At 38.6% G+C, this 24,169-nt stretch overlaps 1 protein-coding gene across 2 annotated transcripts in view; it reads right to left on the bottom strand.

Moving 5' to 3' along the window:
- RASA3 (RAS p21 protein activator 3) overlaps positions 1–24,169 on the bottom strand; it is a 171,364-nt gene that overhangs the window by 87,254 nt on the left and 59,941 nt on the right. For both annotated transcript variants that reach the window (XM_081947953.1, XM_081947952.1), the window contains exons 2-3: positions 10,559–10,676; positions 1,058–1,161 (exon numbers count right to left, since the gene is read on the bottom strand). In XM_081947953.1, the coding sequence (XP_081804079.1) occupies positions 1,058–1,161; positions 10,559–10,635 (181 nt within the window). In that variant the 5' untranslated portion in view covers positions 10,636–10,676. The remainder of the gene's footprint in view (positions 1–1,057; positions 1,162–10,558; positions 10,677–24,169) is intronic.

A 24,169-nucleotide genomic window follows, 5' to 3' on the forward strand; every position in this document is an offset into this window, starting at 1 on the left:
CCTTAATAAAAACCTATTTCTTTATACCTATGTGCTATCTTGGCAGATTTGCAGAAACCAGTAAAAAATAACCAAACATGTTCTGAATTGTAAGAAGTTTTAGGAAATTAGAGAAATACTGCATTCCAGACCATACAACTGTGCAGAAATATTTTAAATGAATCCTCTTTTTCTCTTTTCATCATTTCCTCCCCCCCCCTTTTTTTTTTCTTTTGCCCGAACTCAATATTTTCCTTATTGCTACAATGCTTTGAGAATCCCTAGCAGCACCTCTGCTGAAGAAGGAAACATCCAAATCCTTTGGGGGGTGGGGGTTACTTCCAAAACGTCCTCTTGACTCACTCCTTTTGTTTTCTGCTTCCTGCCTCCTTTTGTAATTGTGATTTAATTTCATCTGTCTGTATCAGAAATGCATATAAATCTTCTTTGGACTTTGGGCTATTTCTCAACCACTCAAATTTAATATTTTACACACTTTGCACTTGCAATCTGAGAACCAAAGACTGCCAAGGTACATCAAAGAAAAAAGGAAGGAAAGGAGGGAGGGAGGGAGGATCTCCAAAAAATTTAAATCTTTGTTTCTTCGTATATTCAAAACATCACCAAAACAGAATTTAACCTGCAATTCAAGTGAACTATTCTAAGTAAAACCTAACCAAAGTTTAAATGAATACATCCATTCAGCAATAATCGGGATTGATGAATCTTTTTATCTATTGGTTCACAGCATGTTCAGATTAATTGCTTTATTTTTTTCAAAACAGAGGTACTTTTTGAAAAGCTTATTTCATCTCACTTAGAAATACAACTTGTACAGATTTTTATTTTGAAGGAATTTTATCCTCTTTATTGTTACTGTATATAGTTATTTAAGAACATAATCGTAACTCAACCATGATGAACAGCATGTTGAAATGTTTATGCTACATTTAAAAGAAAAAATACATGATTTTTTTTTAATTCAGTACTGTTGTTGACAAATGTGTGAACATACAGAGCTTCTCCAGCTAGAGAAAATAATTAAGACTAAAAATTGAACTAACATATAAACACATACCAATGATAGAATCCCTGCGGAAAACATCTCTATCGAAAATGTAAAATGACAGATGTCGAAAACTCCGTGGAATTTCACAGTAAAAGTCTTCTCCATAAAAAGGGCTATGTAAAACAAAAACAAAACACTTTAGTACAATTGTTAGAAGCTGGAAATCAATTACTGTCAACTTTCCCATTAAAGCTTTTAAGTGGCACCTTCAATTTGCCCACCTCTATTTCATTCGTGCCACTTAATTGCCCTATAGGCTGCCACTGCTTAAAGCTAGCAAACTTATATTGCTTCAAAACTTAATATATCACATCTTCCAAACTGCTTTGAAAGTTGGATCTTTTCTTTATATACCTTGACTCTTGAAAATGGAAGCCCAAAACTGCCTTTTCAATGATTAATAAAATTGAGCATACAGCCGTATTTTTGCAGTGTTGCAAAACCTAAAAGAACATTATATTGCAGTATCATTTTATATATTTATAATTAAAGTATTATTCCAGACAACAGGGTTTGCACTTTTCTAGAAAAAGAAAAAGGAAATGCTTATATACAAATTAAGAAAATTTGACAATTCTCACATTTCAGACTATGTGTATATAGTGACCTAGATACATCAAACTTCTTTTCCTTCGTTATGTAATAAACTGCCATAAAGTAATTATAAGTACCACCCATTTTATGGAGACATTCTTTTCAACATAATTGTTTAAGACTATTCTATTGTTCAATAAACAGTCTGAGTGTCATAAAAAAAGACAGTAGTCGACAAGTTATATGCCTTCCGCGTACAAGCAATTGGAATGTTATTAGAAACATCTTAAAATAATAGCTGCATATTCCTTTTTTTTCACACATTCTTTTTTAATTCTCGTTAGGGTAGGACATAGCCTTCAGCTGCCAGGATAACACCTCTCCTACTTTCTCTTGACAATCTATTGGCACAGCTGAAATCACTATGCTGCAAGCAACAGCCTTTCTTCTGTCCTGCTAAACACCTTAGGACTCTCTCAATTAGTATGGACAACCAGAGGCTCCACATTCAGAAGGCTGATATTTCTATTGCACAGAATATTTACTCCAAGGGTACTTAAAGTGCACCTACAAATGATGTCTTTCATCCCTAGACATTTCAGGCAGAGGTGGTATTCAGCCAGTTCTGACAGGTTCTGTGGAACTGGGAGTGGAAATTTTGAGTAGTTCGGAGAACCGGCAAATAGGCTGGCCCCGCCCCCGCTGCCTCCCAGCTGATCTTCTTTTGTTGCCCTGAACAGGAGAGCAGAGCTGGAAAGCAGGTTAGTGGGGTGGGGAGGGAATGGGGATTTTGTAGTAACCTTCCCCCAGGAGTGGAGAGGGAATGAGGATTTTGCAGTATCCTTCCCCTGCCACACCCACAAACCATGCCATGCCCACAAAGCCACGCCCACAGAACAGGTAGTAAAAAAATTTGAATCCCACCACTGATTTCGGGGTTTATATTTAAAATGAGCAAGAAAATATAGAATAGAATCCAATGGAGAACACAGCTGGAGAACTACGATTTGAAATATCAGTTCTCAGTACAAGGTTTCATGCTTGAACATATTTGGAATCCTGAACCAACTATTTCATTTGTATTTGCTGTCTGATCTGACTAACTGGAACTATGTCACTCTTTTGGTGGGTGTCTTTCCCCAACTAGGAATTAATATTATTCGGCACAAGGCAAAAAAATAATTTTATAATTCAGAAGAACTCTTGAACAATTTCTTCTCTTCCAGACTACTTAAAATGCTAGTCTCTCCTACAGAATGCAAGTTAATACTGTAGCAATTGTTGTGAGCCTAGACCTTTAATGGGCTTATCTGTATCTATGATTTTCCTAATTGGCAATGAAGCTCTAAATGAGGAAAATTTAATTTCAATTAATTTGTTCCATGTTGGAAGACAGCAAGCTCAAAGGGAAAAAATCATACACAATTGTCGGGAGTGCCTATTTTTTTGGGGAAAAAAAGTCTTATTTTTACAGAATTCCTGAAAGAGTACATATGGGAAGGTTGTGACATTCCCACCAGTTGTCACATAGGCAACAAAGTCATGTTATGCAGTGATTTCAGAACAACTTCTAGAAGCAACACTTCCTATTTCTACTTGTATAAAGAAAAATAATGTTAGAAGAATTGCAACCAAATGAACACTGGGAAGACCTTCAAGAACAATATATTCTTCGTAAGAGAAAGCTGACCCTCAGTGCGTCTTTCTCACTAAAACAAGTACCTCTTGAACTATCAAATTATTATAACATCATTTTAGAGCAGTACAGACCACAGATCTAAAATATCAAAACAAACACCGACAGATGCAAACCGAAAATATTTTAAGCTAGTTTCAATGAAAGAGAAATATTTAGATAAGGAATTGAATGAAAACATGCAAAAAATAAAACCAAAATTTAGAAACACACCCATACCAAAGGCTGTTTTAAAAAACAGCCTTTGGAGCCTACTAAAAGCTGAGCAAAAAGGGAATTGATCTGCTTTCTTTATGTAGAGAATTCATAACAAGATGTTTTACACAGAATAAATCCACCACACTCACTTTTCCATGATAACAGAACCTATAGAACCATGATGGCGAATCTATGGCATGCATGCCCCAGGCAGCACATGGAGCCATATCTACCAGCATGCAAGCCATCAGGACTGGTTTTTGGCCTTCTGGAGGGCCAGGGGAGGCCATTTCCACCCTCCTCAAGCTTCATGAAAGCCTCCGGAGCCTGGAGATGGTGAAAAACAGGCCAAACGGGCCTACCGGAAGTTTGGACATGATCCATTTTCGGCTTCCAGAGGGCCTCCGAGGAGGTTATTTTCACCCTCCCCAGGCTCCGGAAGCTTTCTTGGAGTCTGGGGAGGGCGAAAACGGTCTCCCCTGGCCCTCCAGAGGAAATACCAAGCTCAGCTTGGAGGCGAGCAGTGAGGCGTACGTGGGTGGGGAGTGTGGGGGTAGATTGTATGTGCAAGCGCGTGTGGGGGTACGCTTTGCATTATGGGTGCCGGCCCATGCGCATGCTATTGCACATGCGCGCTCACATTTTTGGCACCCAACAAAAAGGTTAGCCATCACTGCTACAGAAGAATCTTTGAATGTCATAAATTACACATAAATGTATGTGCAATAAATATAAGAAAATTCATGATTTGAGATTTACTACGAATTTCAATGAATTGTTGAATGCCTAAAAAACATCTGTATTTAAAATCAGCTTAAAAATTGATTACATATATTTACACTGAAACTATTAAGTAAATATCTATAAATTAATTTCCCCAAATCCTTTCCTAACCTGAATGTGTCAATTACTAGACTCATTCACAAAACCTGACTAAACTATGGCCGAGAAACAGTAAAATCAATGTATTTTAAGATCCAGCTTTATGGCCAATAGGACACATTCTTAATTGTAAGATATTTCATGTGCATACTCTCATCCGGTTTTTAGATGAATTCTGTATCCAAGGCTGTCATTCTTTTTAGTTTTTTCCTTATATTCTTTTACATCAAAAATGAAGATTTGGGTAAGAGAAAGTAATAAGGGTGTAGTTTTAACAATTGGCATTCATAATTATATTTTTTCATAATTTAACCGTTTAGCTCTGCAAGATATTGAATTTTATTATAATGCAAAAACTATAAGCCAGAGATGGCGAACCTTTTTTGACTCGCGTGCCATAAGTGGGAGGAGCGCAGGGGAGTCGTGTGCAGGCGTGCCGCGCCCATAATGCAATGTGCGCCCCCCCCCATGTGCATGCACGCACTACAGGCGCCCCCCATTTTTGCATGCTTTTTTCACCCTCCCCAGGCTCCAGAGGCTTTATAGGAGCCTGGGGAGGGTGAAAACAGCCTTCCCCGCCCCCCGGAAGCCCTCCGGAGGCTTCAAGGACCTTTGGTTTGGTTTGGTTTGGTTTGGTTTGGTTTATTTGGATTTATATGCCACCCTTCTCCAAAAGGACTAAGGGCGGCGTACAACATTAAAAAACACACATCTCAAAAGTTTAAAAAGATTAAATCCATTTCCAAAAAAAACAAGCCGAATTTTTTAAAAAAACAATACATTTCAAATAAGTTAAAATTAAAATTAACAGGCCAGGCCGGCTTGCTGGAAAAGCCAACTTTTTAGGGCACGTCGGAAGGACCGGAGGTCAGGGATTATGCAGAGCTCCGGGGACAGCTCATTCCAGAGGGAAGGCGCTCCCACAGAGAAGGCTCTCCCCCTGGGGGTCACCAGCCAACACTGCCTGGCCGACGGCACCCTGAGGAGGCCAACTCTGTGGGATCGTACTGGACGGTGGGAGGCTACTGGTGGCAGTACGTGGTCTCACAGGTACCCTGGGCCTAAGCCATGGAGCGCTTTAAAGGTCATAATTAATACCTTGAATCACACCCGGAAAACAACCAGCAACCAGTGCAGGCCACCTAAAAGGGGTGTAACATGGGAGCATCTAGGTACCCCCATGACAACCTGCGCGGCCGCATTCTGGACCAGCTGAAGCCTCCGGGTGCTCTTCAAGGGCAGCCCCATGTAGAGAGCATTGCAGTAGTCCAGGTGAGAAAGGACGAGGGCATGAGTGACTGTGCACAGAGCATCCCGATCCAGGAAGGGGCGCAACTGACGTACCAGGCAAACCTGGTAAAAGGACCCCTGGTCACGGCCGTCAGGTGTTCTTCTAAACTAAGCCGCGTATCCAGGAGGACTCCCAGATTGCGAGCCTTCTCTGAGGGGGCTAAAATTTCTCCCCCTATCGTCAAAGATGGAACAAGATGTACAAATCGGGATGACGGAAACCATAGCTACTCAGTCTTGGAGGGATTGAGCTTGAGCCTGTTCCTCCCCATCCAGATCCGCACAGCCTCCAGGCATCGGGACATCACGTCGAGGGCATCGTTTGGGTGGTTTGGGGTAGAGATGAAAAGTTGGGTATCATCAGCATATTGATGATACCGTACCCCAAAACCACGGATGATCTCGCCCAGCGGTTTCATGTATATGTTGAACAGGAGGGGTGAGATAACCGACCCCTGGGGCACCCCATAAGTGACGCGCCTGGGGGTCAATCTCTGCCCTCCAGTCAACACAAACTGCGACCGATCCGACAGGTAGGAGGAGAACCACCGTAAAACGGTGCCCCCCACTCCCAACCCCCGGAGTCGTCGCAGTAGGATACCATGGTCGATGGTATCGAAAGCCGCCAAGAGGTCTAATAGGACCAGGACAGAGGAACAGCCCCTGTCCCGGGCCCGCCAGAGATCATCGACCAACGCGACCAATGCCGTCTCTGTGCTGTACCCGGGCCTGAAACCCGACTGAAACGGATCCAGGTAGACAGCTTCATCCAGGTACTGGGGAAGCTGACGTGCTACCACACTCTCAACAACCTTTGCTACAAAGCGAAGATTGGAGACCAGATGATAGTTGGCTAAAGAAGCTGGGTCCAGGGAAGGCTTCTTGAGGAGGGGCCTCACCACTTCGGGAGGTCCCTGAGGTTTATAGTTTTCCTATAAAGCCTCTGGAGCCTGGGGAGGGCAAAAATGGCTTTAAAAAAGGGTGGACTCAGCTGGCTAGCGCACGCATGCGCGCTGGCCAGCTCACAGGGCAGCGCCTCGCATGCCCCGACAAATGGCTCTGGGTGCCACCTGTGGCACGCGTGCCATAGATTCGCCATCACTGCTATAAGCAGTTAACGTCATACCCTTTATTAGCTTTATTAGCTTGGAATGAAATTTAATAATTTTAATAATGCTTTGGAGCAGTGGTGGGATTCAAATAATTTAACAACCGGTTCTCTGCCCTAATGATTTCTTCCAACAGCCAGTTCACCAAACTGTTCAGAAAGTTAACATCCTGTTCTTCCGAAGTTGTGTGAACTGGCTGAATCCCACCACTGCTTTGGAGGCTTTCTTCCTCAATTATATTATCTTACAACTGAAGTCTCTTGGATAGCATTAGATAAATTTAAGAATTAAAAATACTGTTTCATTTCTCAAACTGGAAGAATTATGAATGCAGAATTACACTAAAACCTTTACAGTAACTAATAATAAGAGATCGCAAACCGAATGTCTCCCATGTGGCTTTTAAATAAATTTTAAAAAGAAGGTAATAAAAAAGGCCACAGCAAATGTTATATTCCATGGTAGGAATTTACATCACAGAGTTAAAACAGAGAGAAACCAAATATGCATATGAAAAATATAACATGCAGTGTACAAATAATTAGTAAATCATATGCAAAAGTTTAGGTTCCCTTAGTCAAATTGCATGGTTCAATGTATTCTTAAACGAGTAGAAACTGAAACAGCTTCCACATGGTACAAAGTTAAATGCATCCTTCTGCAAATATAAATGCCCCCTTGTTATTTCCTGTGCAATTTGTTTACAGATTCAAAGTAAGAAACATGGCAGATGCAAAAATTGGACTCCTTTCCAGGCAGTATTTTGTAAGGCCTACTTTGATAGAGATAAATGTTTCTAAACGTTTCCTGAATCCAACTTTAAAAACCTTGGGAACTTTAAGACTTGTGGACTTCAATTCCCAGAATTCCCCAGCCAGCTGGCTGGGGAATTCTTGGAATTGAAGTCCACAAGTCTTAAAGTTCCCAAGTTTGGACACCCCTGCTTTAGGTCTACTTGCATGCAGTGCAGTTTGGGGAGCCCTCCCCACTGGAAGTTCTTTGTATGCATTTAATTCTACCAGGATTACCAGCAAGTATAGTCAATGGCTGGTCTCAGACAATGTACAGTAGAAGATAATAAAGATGTGACACTACCTCTTTACGTAAAAATAACAATAACTCAATAGGAATAGTTCCATTTCTTTTGTTCACATCAAAACAAATTTTGGAATTTTTTTAAAATCAAATTTTTCCATTTAAATTAAATTTAAATGATTTCAATGCTATTTAGATGTTACATAGCATGCAATTTTTTTAATTAGAAAGTTTAGAGGTGAACATTGGTAGGACAAATAAGCAATACCTGAGACACTTCAGGAACCTAATAGAAGAAAAAACCTGCTGAAATCTAAAAGATTTTGCCCTTTTATCTCCTTTCTCCCTTTAAAGGAGCTTAGAAAAAAAAGCAATCTCTTCCCAATCTGCTTTATCAGCCAAGAGCTACCTTTAGCTGGGCATAAGACTCAAAAGGCAGAAAACGGAAGAAAAAACAATGGCGGCTATGCTAGGGAGCCTGTCTGTCAGCCTCAAGGAGCCTCGGCTCTGCTGGACTGAGCCGGATAATGGCAGCTATGTTAGTCAGACCGGGGGCCCTGTCTGACAGTTCACTTTCCCTGTGAATACTGAAGGAAGCCGATTGCTTTCCTCTGTTGGCAAGAGAGAATCCAAGGAAGGGAAATTCTGTCTATCTTTGTTCTTTAGTTTTTAAGTTGGAGCTAAGTTATAAGCGTCTTTTGAGCTGAAAACTGAGTCCAAACTGGGAACACAAAAGATTGACAGACTCAGCCTAATGAGCAGCAAGGCAGAGTTAACCCATTCCTATTCCTTGGATTCTCCTCAGCACACTGGAGACAAGAACTGATGTCTAACTGCCTGACTGGTATTGTGTCAACTGTGGTTCAGACGTAAAATCTGACAGAGAAAGGAAGGAGCATAATATGGATTAGTGGTCCATTCATGTGGAGATATATTCAAGAATTAAGATAAAACTTGTTCAAGCTGTTGCTGCTGCTACATTCAAATGCTTCTCTAAAGAGAAAAAAGCTTGAGGTGGGACTGCTGCCCAGTCACTGTAATGCTGAAATAACTTTGTTTTGTTCTATAGTTATTAGTGAACTGCTTCTTTTTTTGGGGGGGGGGGTCTTTTTTTTTTTGGGTAATGTACATAATCTGCCATACTTCTTCTAACTTTACAAAGTGTGTGTCTGGGAGATGGAATATTCCCAGCCTCTGAACACATTCCATATGAATGTTATCATGATATTGTAAGAGAAAAAAAATTAAATCTAACGTGATGCCAAAATGTTAGACATAAGGCATTGTGTATGCAACATTATGCTTTATATGTATATAAAGAATCCATCAATTCGCTTTGATTCACAAGAATCCTTTAAAAACCAAGAATTCATATTTTTAAACATCTATGTCAGAAAAGGATCAAAAAATAAAGGAAACAAACACATTCAGCCTTAAGTTGAATATGTTGTTTAAGATGATGTGTCAACTGATGTGATAAAAAAAAATTGTGTTCATATTTTATGTTGTAAGGTTTCATCATGTATCTCTCATTGGATGTTCCCTTTCACATATGTACTGAACAGAGGTGGTATTTCGCTAGTTCGCCCCGGTTCAGGCGAACCGGTAATGGCGGCGGAGGAAGGCTCCGCCCACCCACTCAGACATCATCACGGGCGCTCTGCACATGCGTAGAAGTGCTGTGTACACACAAAGCACATGCATGCACGTTCTGAACCAGTAGCGAAGATGAGCGCATTTTATGCCTGGTACTGAAGTACTTCTTTAAACTACCCTGTTCTCCATCCCCATGCCTAACAAAACACAAAAGAACAAATTTCAGCAGCAAATGTTTGGCGCTGCAGACTTTAAAGATGCTGTTTTGGCAGGAGGTCCAGAATTACTTGCAACCAGTTAAGTAAAAAGTAAAGTAGAAACTTGTGCTGCTGTTTGAACCTTCCATGTTCTTCCACAGTAAGACATGTGGCAATTCTGCTACAGTGGAAAACTGCATATTCATATAATTATTTCCTGGATATAATATTCAGCAGTGCAGCCAGATGTTACCAAATGTATGTATTAATTTAAAGATGCTGTCTTTCTGTCCAAGGCCTGCTTCCTAAAAGCAGGAAAGGGTCTTTTTCTGTATTCAGTTTCCAAATCCCTACTCTCTTGAGGCTTAGGAAATCTGTAAAGGTGCAGCCCTTTTTGTTAGTATTAGACAAATTTAAAACATAATTCTTACTTGGCCACTTTCTATCCATACATTAATGGTCCCTCTCCTACCCAGGTTTTCCTGGCAATGTGCACCCTAATTTCATGTATGGAAGAAGGTTGTGGTACCTCCACAGGCCCTAATTTCACCCCCACAGACCCTCTTCCCCACAGCCATCTTCAGCCACAGCGGGTGATTCTAGGCCAATCACCTTCTATCTGCCCAGCCTACCACATAGGGATGTAATTGTAGGGAAATACTGGAGGAAGGAATGGCATTTTGTATACTACCTTAAGCTCCTGAGTAAAGGCAATGTACTTACATCGAATATATTAAAACAAAAACTAAACATAACAGAGTATTTTATTGTTTTAACATTTGGCGGAATAAAGTTGCTAGGGAACTGTTGATTTTACTGAGCATTCTGCATTATGTTTGTGCTTGTGTGTGTCTGTGTGTGTGCGTAACAAATTGCTTGATGACAGTTCTCACGTCACACAACAGAGTATTGTGCCTAAAATAAATTAAGATACAAATGCTGAAATAATAATTTAAATTCAGTGAAATATTACCATAGTGATTTCTCCACTATTTTTGTCCTGAAAACTTCTTCCTGGTCCAAGTTAACTGTACAGTAACAATCCCGCATTTTGTTTGGCCCTGGATACGTAGGAAGATTCTTAGCTTCCCCTAAAGACAAAAAAAAAAGATATTGAGTGTTGATACAGCTGAGAGATATTCATCTCATAAACTGATATTTTCAACTGAATATATCCTAACATGTGCAATATGCTTTGCTCAAGTTGGAGTATTCATTTAAAAGGTGTTTTTAAAACTAAGATATGAAACTAAGATATCATCCTGTTGGCCATAGAGCAAACAAACTATTTGCTAACCATGTCTGATGGACATCTTCACATGATGTTATCTCCGTATTATCCCCAGCCCACAGCCAGCCTTAGTTGTTCCAGTTGTCATGATTTCCTTCTTCTCCCAATAAAAAAATTCCCATGCAGACAATCTCAGATGCCTCAAGGTGAACTATATGAAAAGAGCTACCAGCTCAGTTCCAATTATCCCATCAAAAGACACATGGAAGTGCCGCCTTCCCATCCACTCCTGGGCCTTGTGTCTCCATAGCCATTTCAATTTGGCTGCAAATGAGACTAGACATGTGGTCTTTTCCCCTTAAATTGGATTTCCAAACTCCCAGAACCATCAACCAAGAATCCTGCTATTTGGTGGTGGTGGTGGATATAATATGTGTGTGGGTGTACAGTACATGGTTTGTACTAGGAAAACGTAAAATTAGGAAATGCATGTGAGTCACACATACTATACATGCAAAAGTGGGATGGGGATGGGAGTGAGAAGAGGAAAATTGGCTAAATGTTCTGGTTTATACTTTGTGCTTTATATTTCAAATTAGCTCTTCCAATCACTTTGACTATCTTTGGGAAGAGGGGTTGGTTCACCTTCTATTTAGGACATTTGGTGTTCTATGAAATGATTTTACAGATGCTATAAAAATCAAGAAATTATGGATTACTGCAGATTTCTGATAGTATCATCTACAAAATCATTGGATCCCAATAATAAGTGGAAAAACGGATCCAAAAAATCATTTGTTGAGAGGATGTCATCTTGAATAATGTGGAACCACTATCTGCATAATGTTAGACCTGATGTTAGCGTGAAACTGCAATAAAGAAGATGACAAATTATGGAATGATCTACCCTTTCTTTGAGTATACTACATCTGCCAAAAATGAGGCATTTGGACATAATATATTAAGAAAAATGTAATATAGATTTCAAGTTTCTCAGAACTAAGTAAAACTATTCAGTGGGCTCAAATGTTCTCCCAATGCCATAGATTGAATCCCCAGAAAACAAAGGTTTAATTTACACCTACACTCCCTTCATATCAAGAAAACAAACTTTTTGGATGAATATCATAAATAGAATACACAGATCCAATATCTGAACTACTCTTGTCAATTGTTTTAATAATCATTAATTTAAAGCTACCCTTTGGCAGAAATTTCATAAAGACACAACTATCAAGCTGGATGCAACTTTAATTTAATCAGCTTTCTCACACAAGAGGTTGGCAGGCAAAGCACACATTATGAATAGGTCAGTTGACAATTGAAGGGTTTCAGCTGTTAAATCACTGTGCAGATGGCTCGGCATGATAGGGTTTAAAAACTTAGTAGAGATTTTGTTTACCTTTAATAGTGAGAGAGATGTGGCTGTAACTGCACACATCAGTACACATTCATTTTGGCTTTTTAGTATTTAGAAATAAGGCAAGAGAAATAATCCAAAGGAAAGTTTAATCACCCTTCCTTAAAAATTGAAGCTTAGTTTTAATATGCAAATTGGTTATATTTTTCTGCATAGACCTATCTATTGGATTCCACAACAGAAAACAGCTGGGATTGAATGTTATACTGAAAGGGATAAAGTGCTATTATGATTTGAATTATGCGTTCAAGCACTTTAATTTGTCAGACTTTTTTGATCATGGCCATTTTTGGATTTCAATCTTTGCAGTCTTTGACGATTATCTCGTTTAGGACTGAGACTATTCGCAACAGCAGAATTTCAAAGCACACTGCTTCAAAAGATACTATTTCATACCTTGTTTCCGATCACCTTCATCATGATAATTTGCAAGCATGGATAGAAATTTACCTTCTGATCCTTTCTACAGAAGAACTACCAGCAGCATCCTGCCAAAAATCCATGAAATTCTCCTTCTTCCCTCCCATCCCTACCAATTTGACAATGGGGGAATAATTTTTAATAAGACTTGAAAGCTTGAACAATATATGCCTCATAAATGTACAAAATGTTCGTTTTAACAGTCTTATCTAAGTAATTATCTCTATTGGAACACAAATTATGCTGGCCATTCAAGCAATCTTTCCTCCATACTTTTTTAACATTTTAATCTCTCATCATCTTTGCCTTAAAAAAAACTGACAAAAGACATAAAGGCCTACATTTTTCTTCTCTGTGTATTATAAGGTTGGACCAAGAAATAGAATTCCAACTTATTCTTTCCCTTATATGACATTTTGGGATTTGCATTCTCTTGCTCTCAACTGTAAAAACTACAGAACTGCAATCTTGATGTTTACTTCAAATAGATGTTCTTGTTAGAAAGTGGAAAGTCCTAATTAGATGCATAGCATTAAAGTCTGTAAAAGTCTTCCCAGTTCATGTTCTCAGTTTATTTTCAGAAACATGCATGCTATTTTTACAAATACATATAAATAAAACATTCTATTACCATGCATGATTCTGATTTCACGTTTAAGTATTTTTTACAGATAATCATTTTCTGTTATTTAAGTCTTGGTGCAACAGAATGAATAGCAACAATATTTTCTTCATATGTACGTATCTCACTAGATTTGATGTGGTGTCTGTCATTTTTTTTTACCATTTGATGGGAGATAGGGCAAAAAATGACTGAAGCACAAAAGATTCAGAGACTATACTAAACATACATTAGCACAGATATAAATTTCCAGGAGTGTCCAGGAGATTTTATAGCTTCTGCCAAGCTGAAGAATATTGCAGAAAGACTGGTCCACTGACAGAGGTCTACTCTTAAGTCTCTTGAGACATCCCTGAAGAAAGCTCACTGGCTTTGTATTTATCACTGACAATGAGGAAGGACAAGCATTTGGCTATCTACAAGGAACAAATGGTGGAGACCTTCAACCCATGCATTCCAGAACTCTGTAGTTCTCTTGACCTAGCAACTACATCTAACAGAAGCAGTTATTATTCCTTCCACAAATATTCTTAGAAGGGAATCTTTTTTAAAAAGGGAATCTGGTAGAAGAACTTTCTTACTTCCTGTCTACTCAGCGTACACTGGCAACATTAAGGAAGTCCTTAATTCTTCCTCCATGGAATGACTCTACTTACTTCAATAAGATTGTTATATCAATATTGGGTTTTACTATTTACTCTTCTGCTTTTCTATTAGAACATAATGGAGAAAAAACAGAAATGCAGACCATTACTCTGTTCCCACAGCAGTCAACCACTGAATACCCAGGCAGTGAATGAGCACTGCATCCCTCTATTTGTGCACATACAGCCACCAGTATTTGCGTCATATTAATCTGATACGGGGGGGGGGGGAATCTTACAGTAATTATTGTGACTAACATCTGTCGATAGCATTATCCTTCATTTTTTTGAATCCCATTGAAAGTCATTGAAGTTGCTTGCCATCACTTTATCTTATGGTAACAACCAGCATAATCTATGTACCACATGAAGAATTACTTCCTTTATCCATTCTGAATTTTCCACTTTTTTCAGGTTGCAGCATTATGAGATACAGAAAAAAATGTTCCCATCCACTTTCTTAAGACAACATGTGACTTTAGAGGACTCTATGTGACTATTTTCGAAGCCCCAAGTTTCAAATCTTACCAACTTTCACAACAGCAGAGTTGTGCCAACCTGTTGATTGTTTGGGGCATTCTTCTCTGCCCCTTCTCTAACTCCATGATAACCTTTGATACATCCTCCACCATACCCAGCAGCTAGGAGGCCAGATCATTCTTATCAGAAAATTGAACTCATCATTTACAGAGGCTCTTCTCTCTTTCCCTTCCATTGTTTTTTTCTCCCGCTTTTGTCAGTGACAGATTACAGCTCTCCCTCCCATCCTTTTTTCTTCTCTTTTAAATTCCCTTGCCATTCATCTGCAAAAATTACGCTTAGTGTTACAAGTTGCTCCACATGTATAAATGTTAACCTTTAAATACAAAGGCATCAAATAACTTATCTCGCCTAGAAATCGCAGAGACATTTTCTTCTGTTAATTTCCTTAAATCATTTAGACTAGAAGCCTTATTCTAGTCATCAATTTGGGATTGGATATTCTATTAAAGTCAAATATACACCACATTAAGTCCTTTTGGAAGAAAGAAAAACCTATCTATCTACTTCCTCTGCAATGAATCACTAGGCACAATTTTTCTAACTGCTATCATATTCCACTAGTGTTCCCTTCCCCACTCCCCAAATTTAAAAAGCCTCACGTGTTTAGCTTTTCCTTTAAAGAAATAGAACCCAAATCATAAATCATACAAACTCTGTTCATGGGCTTTACAACAGCACATCATCTTTCATGAAACCTAAAATCACAACTTTCTCTAGATCTGGTTCATACTCCAAATATGATAACATGACAAAGCTGTTACAACACTGATTACTTTATTTCCAATTTCATCCTAACCTTCATTTTTCTTCACTGCTTATTTTGTACAAAGTAATAGTTATTGAATTCCCAAAGACCTTGCATCTTAAACTGCAAATAAATTCAACCTTCACTGCTTTCCTTCATTTTCAACTTTCCAACCATTATTTAGATTTCTATTGTATTGTTTAAATGTTAAAATAGCAATATACTTTTTAATATTGTTTTTGCTTTTCTTATGTCAATCTTATGTTTGTTATGTCACAACTGTTTATTTTCTTCCTATGGGTCGGACTCATAAATGTGAATTCTCCTAGTGCTGTTTATTAATTATATTGTTACTTTCTGCATTTGTCTATGCCTTTCCTAATGTAAAGCATGCATTTATTTACAGTTTTTATTACAGTGGATTAAGTCTTCTAATTTTTTCTTTCCATTTCTTTTTTAGTTACTTCAATCATTAAAAATATTAAAGGTTTCCTTTTGAAATGAAGTGTAATTATAAGGAGCTAAAATAAATTTAGAAGTCTGATGGAATATAATTCAACTAATTTTTTATAATGTCAATAAAACACACAAAACAAAAACTTGAATCAAATTGTAGAGTTGAACTATTTCCCATGTGTAATCAGTTTTAAAAATACGTTAATTACCTTACTCAGATGAGAGTAACGAATCTTTTATCTTATCCTACCACGCATGATGTCCTCTCAAAGCAGTGGGCTTCAGGCATCCTAAACTAGCCTATTTTTATATTAACAAAGCTGGCAATTAATTTTAGGAGAGGGAAAAAAAAATCAATAGAAGTCAATCTAAACAGATTTGTTGGAAAAAAATGAATCATGCATGTTCCATTTTCAGCTGATTTTGTCGTTTGATTTTGTATTTCTGAATCCAACAGTTCCAAATGGAATGAGATAACTATGTATCACATAGTACAGACAGTTCTCAACTTAAAACCACTCATTTAGCAAACATCTGAAGTTACAACAGCATTGAAGAAGGCTTATGATTAGCCCTTGCACTCACAACCATATGGTCATGTGATCAAACTTTGGATGTTTGGTAACCAGCAAGTATTTATGATGGTTGCAGCATCCCAGGGAAATGTGATCACCATTGGCAACTTTCCCAGCCAGTTTCAAGCAAAGTCAATGGAGGGAACTGGATTCACATAATGACCGCATGATTCACTCAACAATTCCAGTTTATAACCACGGCAAAAAAAGGTTGTAAAATTGTGTGTGACTCATTTAACAACCGTCTTGCTTAGCAATAGAATTTCTTATCCCAATTGTGATCATAGGTCAACAACTACATGTATAATATTATGTTTGTACCTTCAAAACTGTAACCTCAAATAGGTTTTGCAACGTCAATGAAAAAACAGATTTTCTTCTCCACTCTTAAATCTAGTCTGAGTCAATATGACAATTCTGGTTTTATGTGTTTATTGTTTCAATTTTCTTTACCATCAAAAGCACAGAGGAGTACACAGAACAATAATATACTCATATATTACTGGAACATTAGTGCTCAATATAAAATTGGGTATAGTACTGTAACAGATCTCAGACATTCTTTAGAGCAATGTTTGTGCTAAAGTATAAGTTTGCTATGCTAAAGAATAATTAAAAATATATGGATGTAGGTCCATCAGACACGTAACTAATAAACCAACTAAAGTTACTGATAATTATCTGCTAACATTTGTTCTGTTTTGTTTAAAGAACTGACAGAAAAATACAAAGCAGTATTTTAAATTATGAAGAACAATACAAAATAACTTCTGAAATCTTATAATTGCTTACTCAAAAAATATACTTGATTAAATGGGATTTATTAACTTGTTTTAGCTATGCTAATTTATATTCAGTTTAAATAAGCTAACTTGTTTCACTATTCTGAAAGGAAGCTGTCAAAGAAGCAAAATGGAGGCTGCCAATCCTTTTCACTAGCAGGTTATCAGAAAAGTGACAAACTGGTTTTGTCAAAGGTCCAAACTGGTCATTGAAGATGGTCTCGAAATGTAGGCAGTGGTTTACCATTGCTCCCCTCAGCATATAGACTTGTAGCTGATGTCACTTCTCCAAATAACTATCCACTGTTATGTTCTTTCGCTTCCAGATGAATACAGCCAGATGTCAAACTACCACTGTCCCTTTCAGGAATTATTGAGTCTTATATATACTTTATCTCTTTAGAAACTTCAGAATGGGTTTGTCTGATCTGTGACCAAATGACAGACAATACTGATAGTGATTATACAATCCAACACTATTGGGTTGCAGTGACGTGCGGTGAGGTTTATAGCTGGTGAGGCAGCAATTTTTTTAGACTTGTGGACTTCAACTCCCAGAATTCCACAGTCAGGCCTGCTCAGTTGCGACCTGCCGCCCTCCGCCCTGGGATCCGGCCACAGCACCGCCTGCCAGAGCTGCGCGGAATCCAGGGCGCGCTTGTCGGGCAAGGGCAGCGCAGGTGGGGAGCGGACGGAGAGGAGGAAGCCTCTCCCCCCCACCGCTTCCCGCGCCCGAAAGAACAAAGGGAACTTCTGCCGCCACCCGGGCAACCTGGCCAGCCTCTCTCGCGGCAGCTCTCTGGTGCCGAGCTTAGGAGTCCCTGGAGGAGCTGGCGGGGGCTGCAAGCACCGCAGGCTGGATTGGAGCCTCAAGTCTAGGGCAGCGAGTCATTCGATAGGAAACTTGCCTCTTGGAAGGAATGACTCGGCTTGGCTCCTGCTTTGTCTCTCCTGCCTCTTCGCTTCTCCGTTCGGTCGTTGGGCGGCAGATCGAAAGCGGGAGCCAAGCTGGGTCATTCCTCCCAAAAGGCAAGTTTCCCATCGAATGACTCGCTGCCCTGATGATGAGAGGTTAGGCTGTGCCTCACTTGCCTCACCTGACTGCACGTCACTGTTGGGTTGCCTTTCTAGACCAAGAATTGAATTTCTTTCTGGTGAGAATTTTAGGCTGCTCAAATTATAATCTGAGTTCAAGGTTTTCTTGTTCTATTTTCTCTGTTCATGACCTGAATTAAAGCACTGCAATAATGTACCTACAATATCTACCAAGTACAGTCCTCACTGAAGAAAGTTGCTTTGTTGTGAGGATAAAAAACATAAACCCAAGAATCAGATATATTTGTATCATTCCTATTTCTTAAGAGTTGTCCATAAAATATAGTAAACAAAGCTTAACCTATTTCTTACATGCATCATGGCTATAATCTAGTATTTTGATCATGTTCGTCTTATTTCAGCTTTTTAAAATCAAAGATGTTCTCAGAATCTAAAAAAAAAAAGCAGTTCTTAAGGCATTTAAAAAAGCTGTAAGCAAGCTCATGTTAAGCAGTAAAGCGTATCACTGGCAAAATACCAGATTATTTAAAAGATAATTCATCTTCTCCCATCTTCACCCAAAGAGGCAAAAGCTATTTCAAACTGAAAAGTAAACTGGAATATTCAAGAGTGTTCATTAATCAAGCTTCATTTGAGAGCCTGATAAGAATTTTTACAGGCTCTCTTGTTTATTTCGCTAGTAAGATGTTGGTGTGGTCAAAGGTCTTTTAATTACAGTGTTTCCTCAGATTACCAGCAGCCAATTGCTTTGTCAAACTAGTGTATGTAATCAGGATAAAATCAGATTACGTTGACCCAGTAAAATATGTTATTTTAGGAGTAAGAACAAAAAATAAAATAAATAGGAAACATCCAAAAGTCTAAGTCATCATGTTTGATTTATGACCAGTCTTGGAGTTTGAGAGAGCTCTCATACATTTTATTCGTCTAATTCTTGTTCAGAGATGGATGCTATGGAAGGCAAAAATAATCACACAACAGCAATGTACCCTAATGTTCCTTAATCACCATAATCAAATCCTTAGAACACACCCTGCTATCTTGCTTAACTAAGTCCTCTTTACAAGTAGGCTGATTGACAAACAATACTGGACTATATCTGTGCACATTTTTTTCAACTTGAATATAAAATCAGGTGAGGCAGGATACAAAAGGAGATTTTTGTGGGAGACTGGATCCAAAAATTCTTTTGCACCACCTTCTGCCAGAAAAAAGCTTGCTTACAAGAACAAATTAGATTTAAAGAACTGCTCCCACCAAATTAATTTCAACCAATATCTCAGGCAACTGTACATGCAAGCAGTTATAGAAGGAAATCCTATTTCAAGTCTCCATAAAGCATTGGCAATAAATCAGGGGGTCTCGATTAGGTTCTGATAAATCTAGACTGAAGTACTAGATGTAGGAACACTTCACTTTTGTAAGGATAGAATTGCATGTCATAGTTTATATTAAGGTTGCACATTCAAATGTTTTTCCCTTACAAAGAAATTCTTCATATAGATAGACACATGTGTGCATTGTACATAGGCTGAATAAGAATCACCAAGATACATGTTAATTTGCATCAATAGCCAAACATACACTTGATAAGAAAATGACAACAGGACAATTTTTCATGAGTAACTCCCACTGAATAAAAAGAGAATTTCTTCCACATAGGCGTGCGTAAAATAAGAGATTCATTTTCTGTCAGGCAAGAAAGACCAGGACCACTTAAACAGATATATTGCTTATGCCTATGCACAGGAATATTTCCAATTAATGATTAGGCCACTAAAAGTTACATAAGGATCAACGGAATTCACAATGAGTAAGACTTAGGGGGCACGGTGGCTCAGTGGCTAAGATGCTGAGCGTGTCAATCAGAAAGGTCAGCAGTTCAAATCCCTAGTGCCGCGTAACAGAGTGAGCTCCCATTACTTGTCCCAGCTCCTGCCAACCTAGCAGTTCGAAAGCATGTAAAAATGCAAGTAGAAAAATAGGGATCACCTTTGGTGGAAGGTAACAGCGCTCGGTATGCCCTCGGCATTTAGTCATGCTAGCCACATGACCACAGAGAACGTCTTTGGACAGCGATGTCTCTTCGGCTTTGAAACGGAGATGAGCACTGCCCTAGAGTCGGGAATGACTAGTACATATGTGGAAGGGGAACCTTTACTTTTACCTTAGGACTTAGTACATTTGTGGCTACATAGGGATCCCTCTTTAAGCTCATCCCCAAGCTGCCACTCCTTCTCCTACATTTCCCCTTAATTTAAAAATATTAGAAATCAGTAATTAAAACTTATAAAGTGTAACATTTATAAAAAGTTATTTTTATTAGAGGAGTTTTAAAAGTTGATATAAATATAAAGAAAATATAAATATAAACTTTTTAAAAAGATTAAAGTTGATATAAATATACAAAGACATGTTTGTTTCAGAAAAAAATATTATCATGAAAAGAGACTAAAACCATGATTCTCATGTTCCTTAAAAATGAGCAGTCTATTAGCAGCTATTTTACAATAGCAGGCAAACAAAATTAAGCTGTAAATTTAATTTAATACTGTAAATTAGGACCAAACATCTGCTAAGTGATTTGTTGTACAAAAATTTCAAAACAGTGACTAATTTGAACTTTTAAGAGGGGAAAAAAACAGCATGGTATGAATCTAGATCTGAGAATCAAGCTAAACCAAAACCAAGTCATCATCCAATACACTGAAGATGATAAATCTGATTCTAGCTAATTTTGATTCACAAACATTCTTCAAGAAGTTCTCCTTCAATGTCATAAAGTGAGGAAATAAATTTTGAAGTTATATGAATATAGGCATAGAGAATTTCAATCCAGATGGTAGGTTAACTTTAATATCATTGATCTCATTGTATGTCTTATTAATTTTAATGAGGTAGCAAAGAGGTTGAAATGCATGAAACTGGATTAATAAAAAGGGTTAAAAAATCAATTTAAACTTGAACTTGCATAAAATTTGAGACCTAACTTGATTAAACCTTTTATTCGGGTCAGACACTAAGGTTTGTTTTCCCACATCCAATCAATGCAGCTCTAGCAGTATACTATTCCATCTATGGAGAAGTATAAATTCAAAACTATTGAGAAGCAAATGAGTAAACAATTAAGCATCTTCAAATTTAAGTTGTTTTACTTCTCTCTTTTTTATTGATTCTTCTAATATTGTATCCCCTCCCCCAACGTGCTTCATGATCATCTTTACAATTTTACAACTTTACAAAGGAAGAATTATTTTGCAGTTACTGGGAATGAAATTTTGGAAGATTTAGGTCTGTGATGGCGAACTATGGCACATGGATCCATATTTGCCAGCACAGGAGCCCTCAGCTATTTTCAGCCTCCCGGAGGGCCGGGGGAAGCCATTTTCACCCTCCCCAGGCTTCAGGAAAGCCACCGGAGCCTAGAGAGGGAGAAAAACAGGTCCAACAGGCCAATTGGAAGTTCATTCCCGAACCTCTGCTTGGGTCGTTGGGTCCATTTTTCCCCCTCCCCAGGCTTCAGGAAAGCCTCCGGAGGCTGGGGAGGGTGAAAACTCTTCCCCCTGTGGGGGGGCGCATGTGCAGGGGTTGTGCATGCATGCGCAGGTGGATGTGCGTGTGATAGAGTGCACAAACACAATTTTGGCACACCTTTAGAAAAAGATTAGCCATCACTGATTTAGGTATTAGTTCCCAAGCCTATTACATCTTGGCGTGCACAAATGCTCTACCTGAACATGTGTGCAGAATTATCCACTCAACTTTTACCAATCCCCATTCCAATGTAACTCAATATTGTTATTTCCCATATTACATACGAAACAGAAAGCACTTCTTAAGTTTAACTCATAAGATTGAATGCAAAAAAATCACATACAAGGTTTTCCATTTTTCAAGTTCGGTAACTTAAATAGCTGTGTAATAACTTAATAATAATATTTATGTCAGCTGGCCGCCAGAAGTCAGTAATGCTGGCGAGAAACGTTTTTTTTTTTGCATTCACTGCATGCCGAGCCAAGTCCAGTAAAGATTTCTATTGAACCCCTCAGCATGGTCACTTCCTTTACTGGTCAAACTCGGAATGGTGACAATTTAGCTTTGTAGCCTAAAGGATGTTTTGTTTAACCAATCTAGGTTAGGTTAGGTTAAAGTTGTTAGGAAGTGAGTTCAGTTCCATCTTTGCTTATTTTTCAGAAGTCCTTCAAGATGTTTTTTTTTTCAATTTTTTAAAATATGACTGTGTTTGGCATGCCTATTGCTTTATACCTTTTTGCTGAATGGCACTCAGAGTCACGTCTTGTGAGATATGCAGCCATATAAATGTAATAAATAAGACTGGACTATTGTCCTTGGTGGTTCATTTTAAGTGAAATCTCCACATTCACTTTTCTCTCTATTTTGCCCATGTATGACTCTGCAGAAGAGCTAGGTTGAATTTTGTCATGTTACTGGTACTGTGTTAGCCCTTCAAGATGGGCCAGATCAAGAAACAGGAAGACTAAGACTAGGACATTATTGAAGTAGGCTCTAATAACAAAGCCTTGCAAATCTGTCTGTGTTTTCCCTTCGCTCCCTCTTATACCCAGGAAAGGGGGGGGGGTAGTCTGAATATATTTGTATTACTCCTCCCCCACTTCCCTGGACTTAGCACACGTTTCTTCTGCACCTGGTATTTCCTTAATGGCCACTGGATTCCTTCCCCAAGGTCATCTCCCTGACTCTCTACAAAATGTTATTTTAACTGATGTAACTTACCATTGCTTCATTATATTCATTGTTGTATTGCAAACAACTGCACCGCTTGCCAGGAACATGCAAAAATAAACTTGACCATAAAAAACCCACAAATAAATAGCTGACTTCAATAAACGAGCCCATTACATTGTCTTGGGTGATATTCTGATGAGGTGTTTTTAAGCTGTGATTTTTGTAATCGCTCTTGAGGCCATCTCAACAACATTTCAGGTAAGTGTTTAAATATGAAGAAGTGGCTCTGTTGGCCAATCCATTCCTGCTTTGGGAAAGAAATGGTTTGAAAAAGAAAGGAAACTGAAAGCATTTGAATGACACTTGAAATACCCACAAATATTTGAAACACACTGTTACAGCCTTTATGAGAGTTTGCAGCAATCCAACCAGCACACAAGTAAATAATTCAGCAGGATTCATCTGTATAATAAACTTCTTTATATACAATACCATACAGCAGAAGCTAGAACCAGAACTCAGAATCCAGAAGTACAGAATCAATCATCACAGAAGCTAAAGAATCACAGAGGCACTCCAGTGGTGGGATTCAAAAATTTTTACTACTGGTCCTGTGGGCATGGCTTAGTGGGTGTGCCAGGGAAGGATACTGTAAAATCTCAATTCATATCTCCCTCCAGGGAAAGGATACTGTAAAATCTCCATTCCCTCCCCACTCCTGGGGAAGGTTGATGCAAAATCCCCATTCCCTCCCGATCAGTTGGGACTCGGAGGCAGAGAATAGATGGGGGCTGGACCAGACAGAGGTGGTATTTACCGGTTCTCCAAACTACTCAAAAATTCCACTACCGGTTCTTCAGAACTGGTCAGAACCTGCTGAATGCCATCTCTGAAGCAGTCATATAAATACAGATCAGTGAACCTAAGCCATGCCCAGGCTTCGATATGTCTGCGTCACCAAACAATCCCCATTGGCTGACCTGTTACCATGTCTATTCCAATTCATGAACCCTTATATACTGACAGCCTTTTCCTAGTGGAAAATGGGAACACACACTTTGTATCTGGACTGTGGTGGCTCCAGAGGGGGCAAAGGTACTAAGTTAGCTCTGGACAGTCAAATTACAATTCTGCTCAGATGCTTAGCAAATATAAAATTACACTTAATAATACAAGATAAATTGCAAACTGGAATAAAAACTTTTTTAAAATGAATTATATGAAAATAATGTTATATAATTTGTATCTTCCACTTTCAGCCTCTGGTGGTCTTTAAATCTAACAAGCAAGCAAACAAACAAATCAAGTTGCTGACTTGAAGAACATTGTTATTTACATGGTATAAGAAGTCACATAGCAAAAGCCATATTCTTGTCTTTTTTC

Source organism: Natrix helvetica, assembly GCF_964273705.1.
Source record: "Natrix helvetica genome assembly, chromosome: 3".
In the NCBI taxonomy this organism is placed as follows: domain Eukaryota; kingdom Metazoa; phylum Chordata; class Lepidosauria; order Squamata; family Natricidae; genus Natrix; species Natrix helvetica.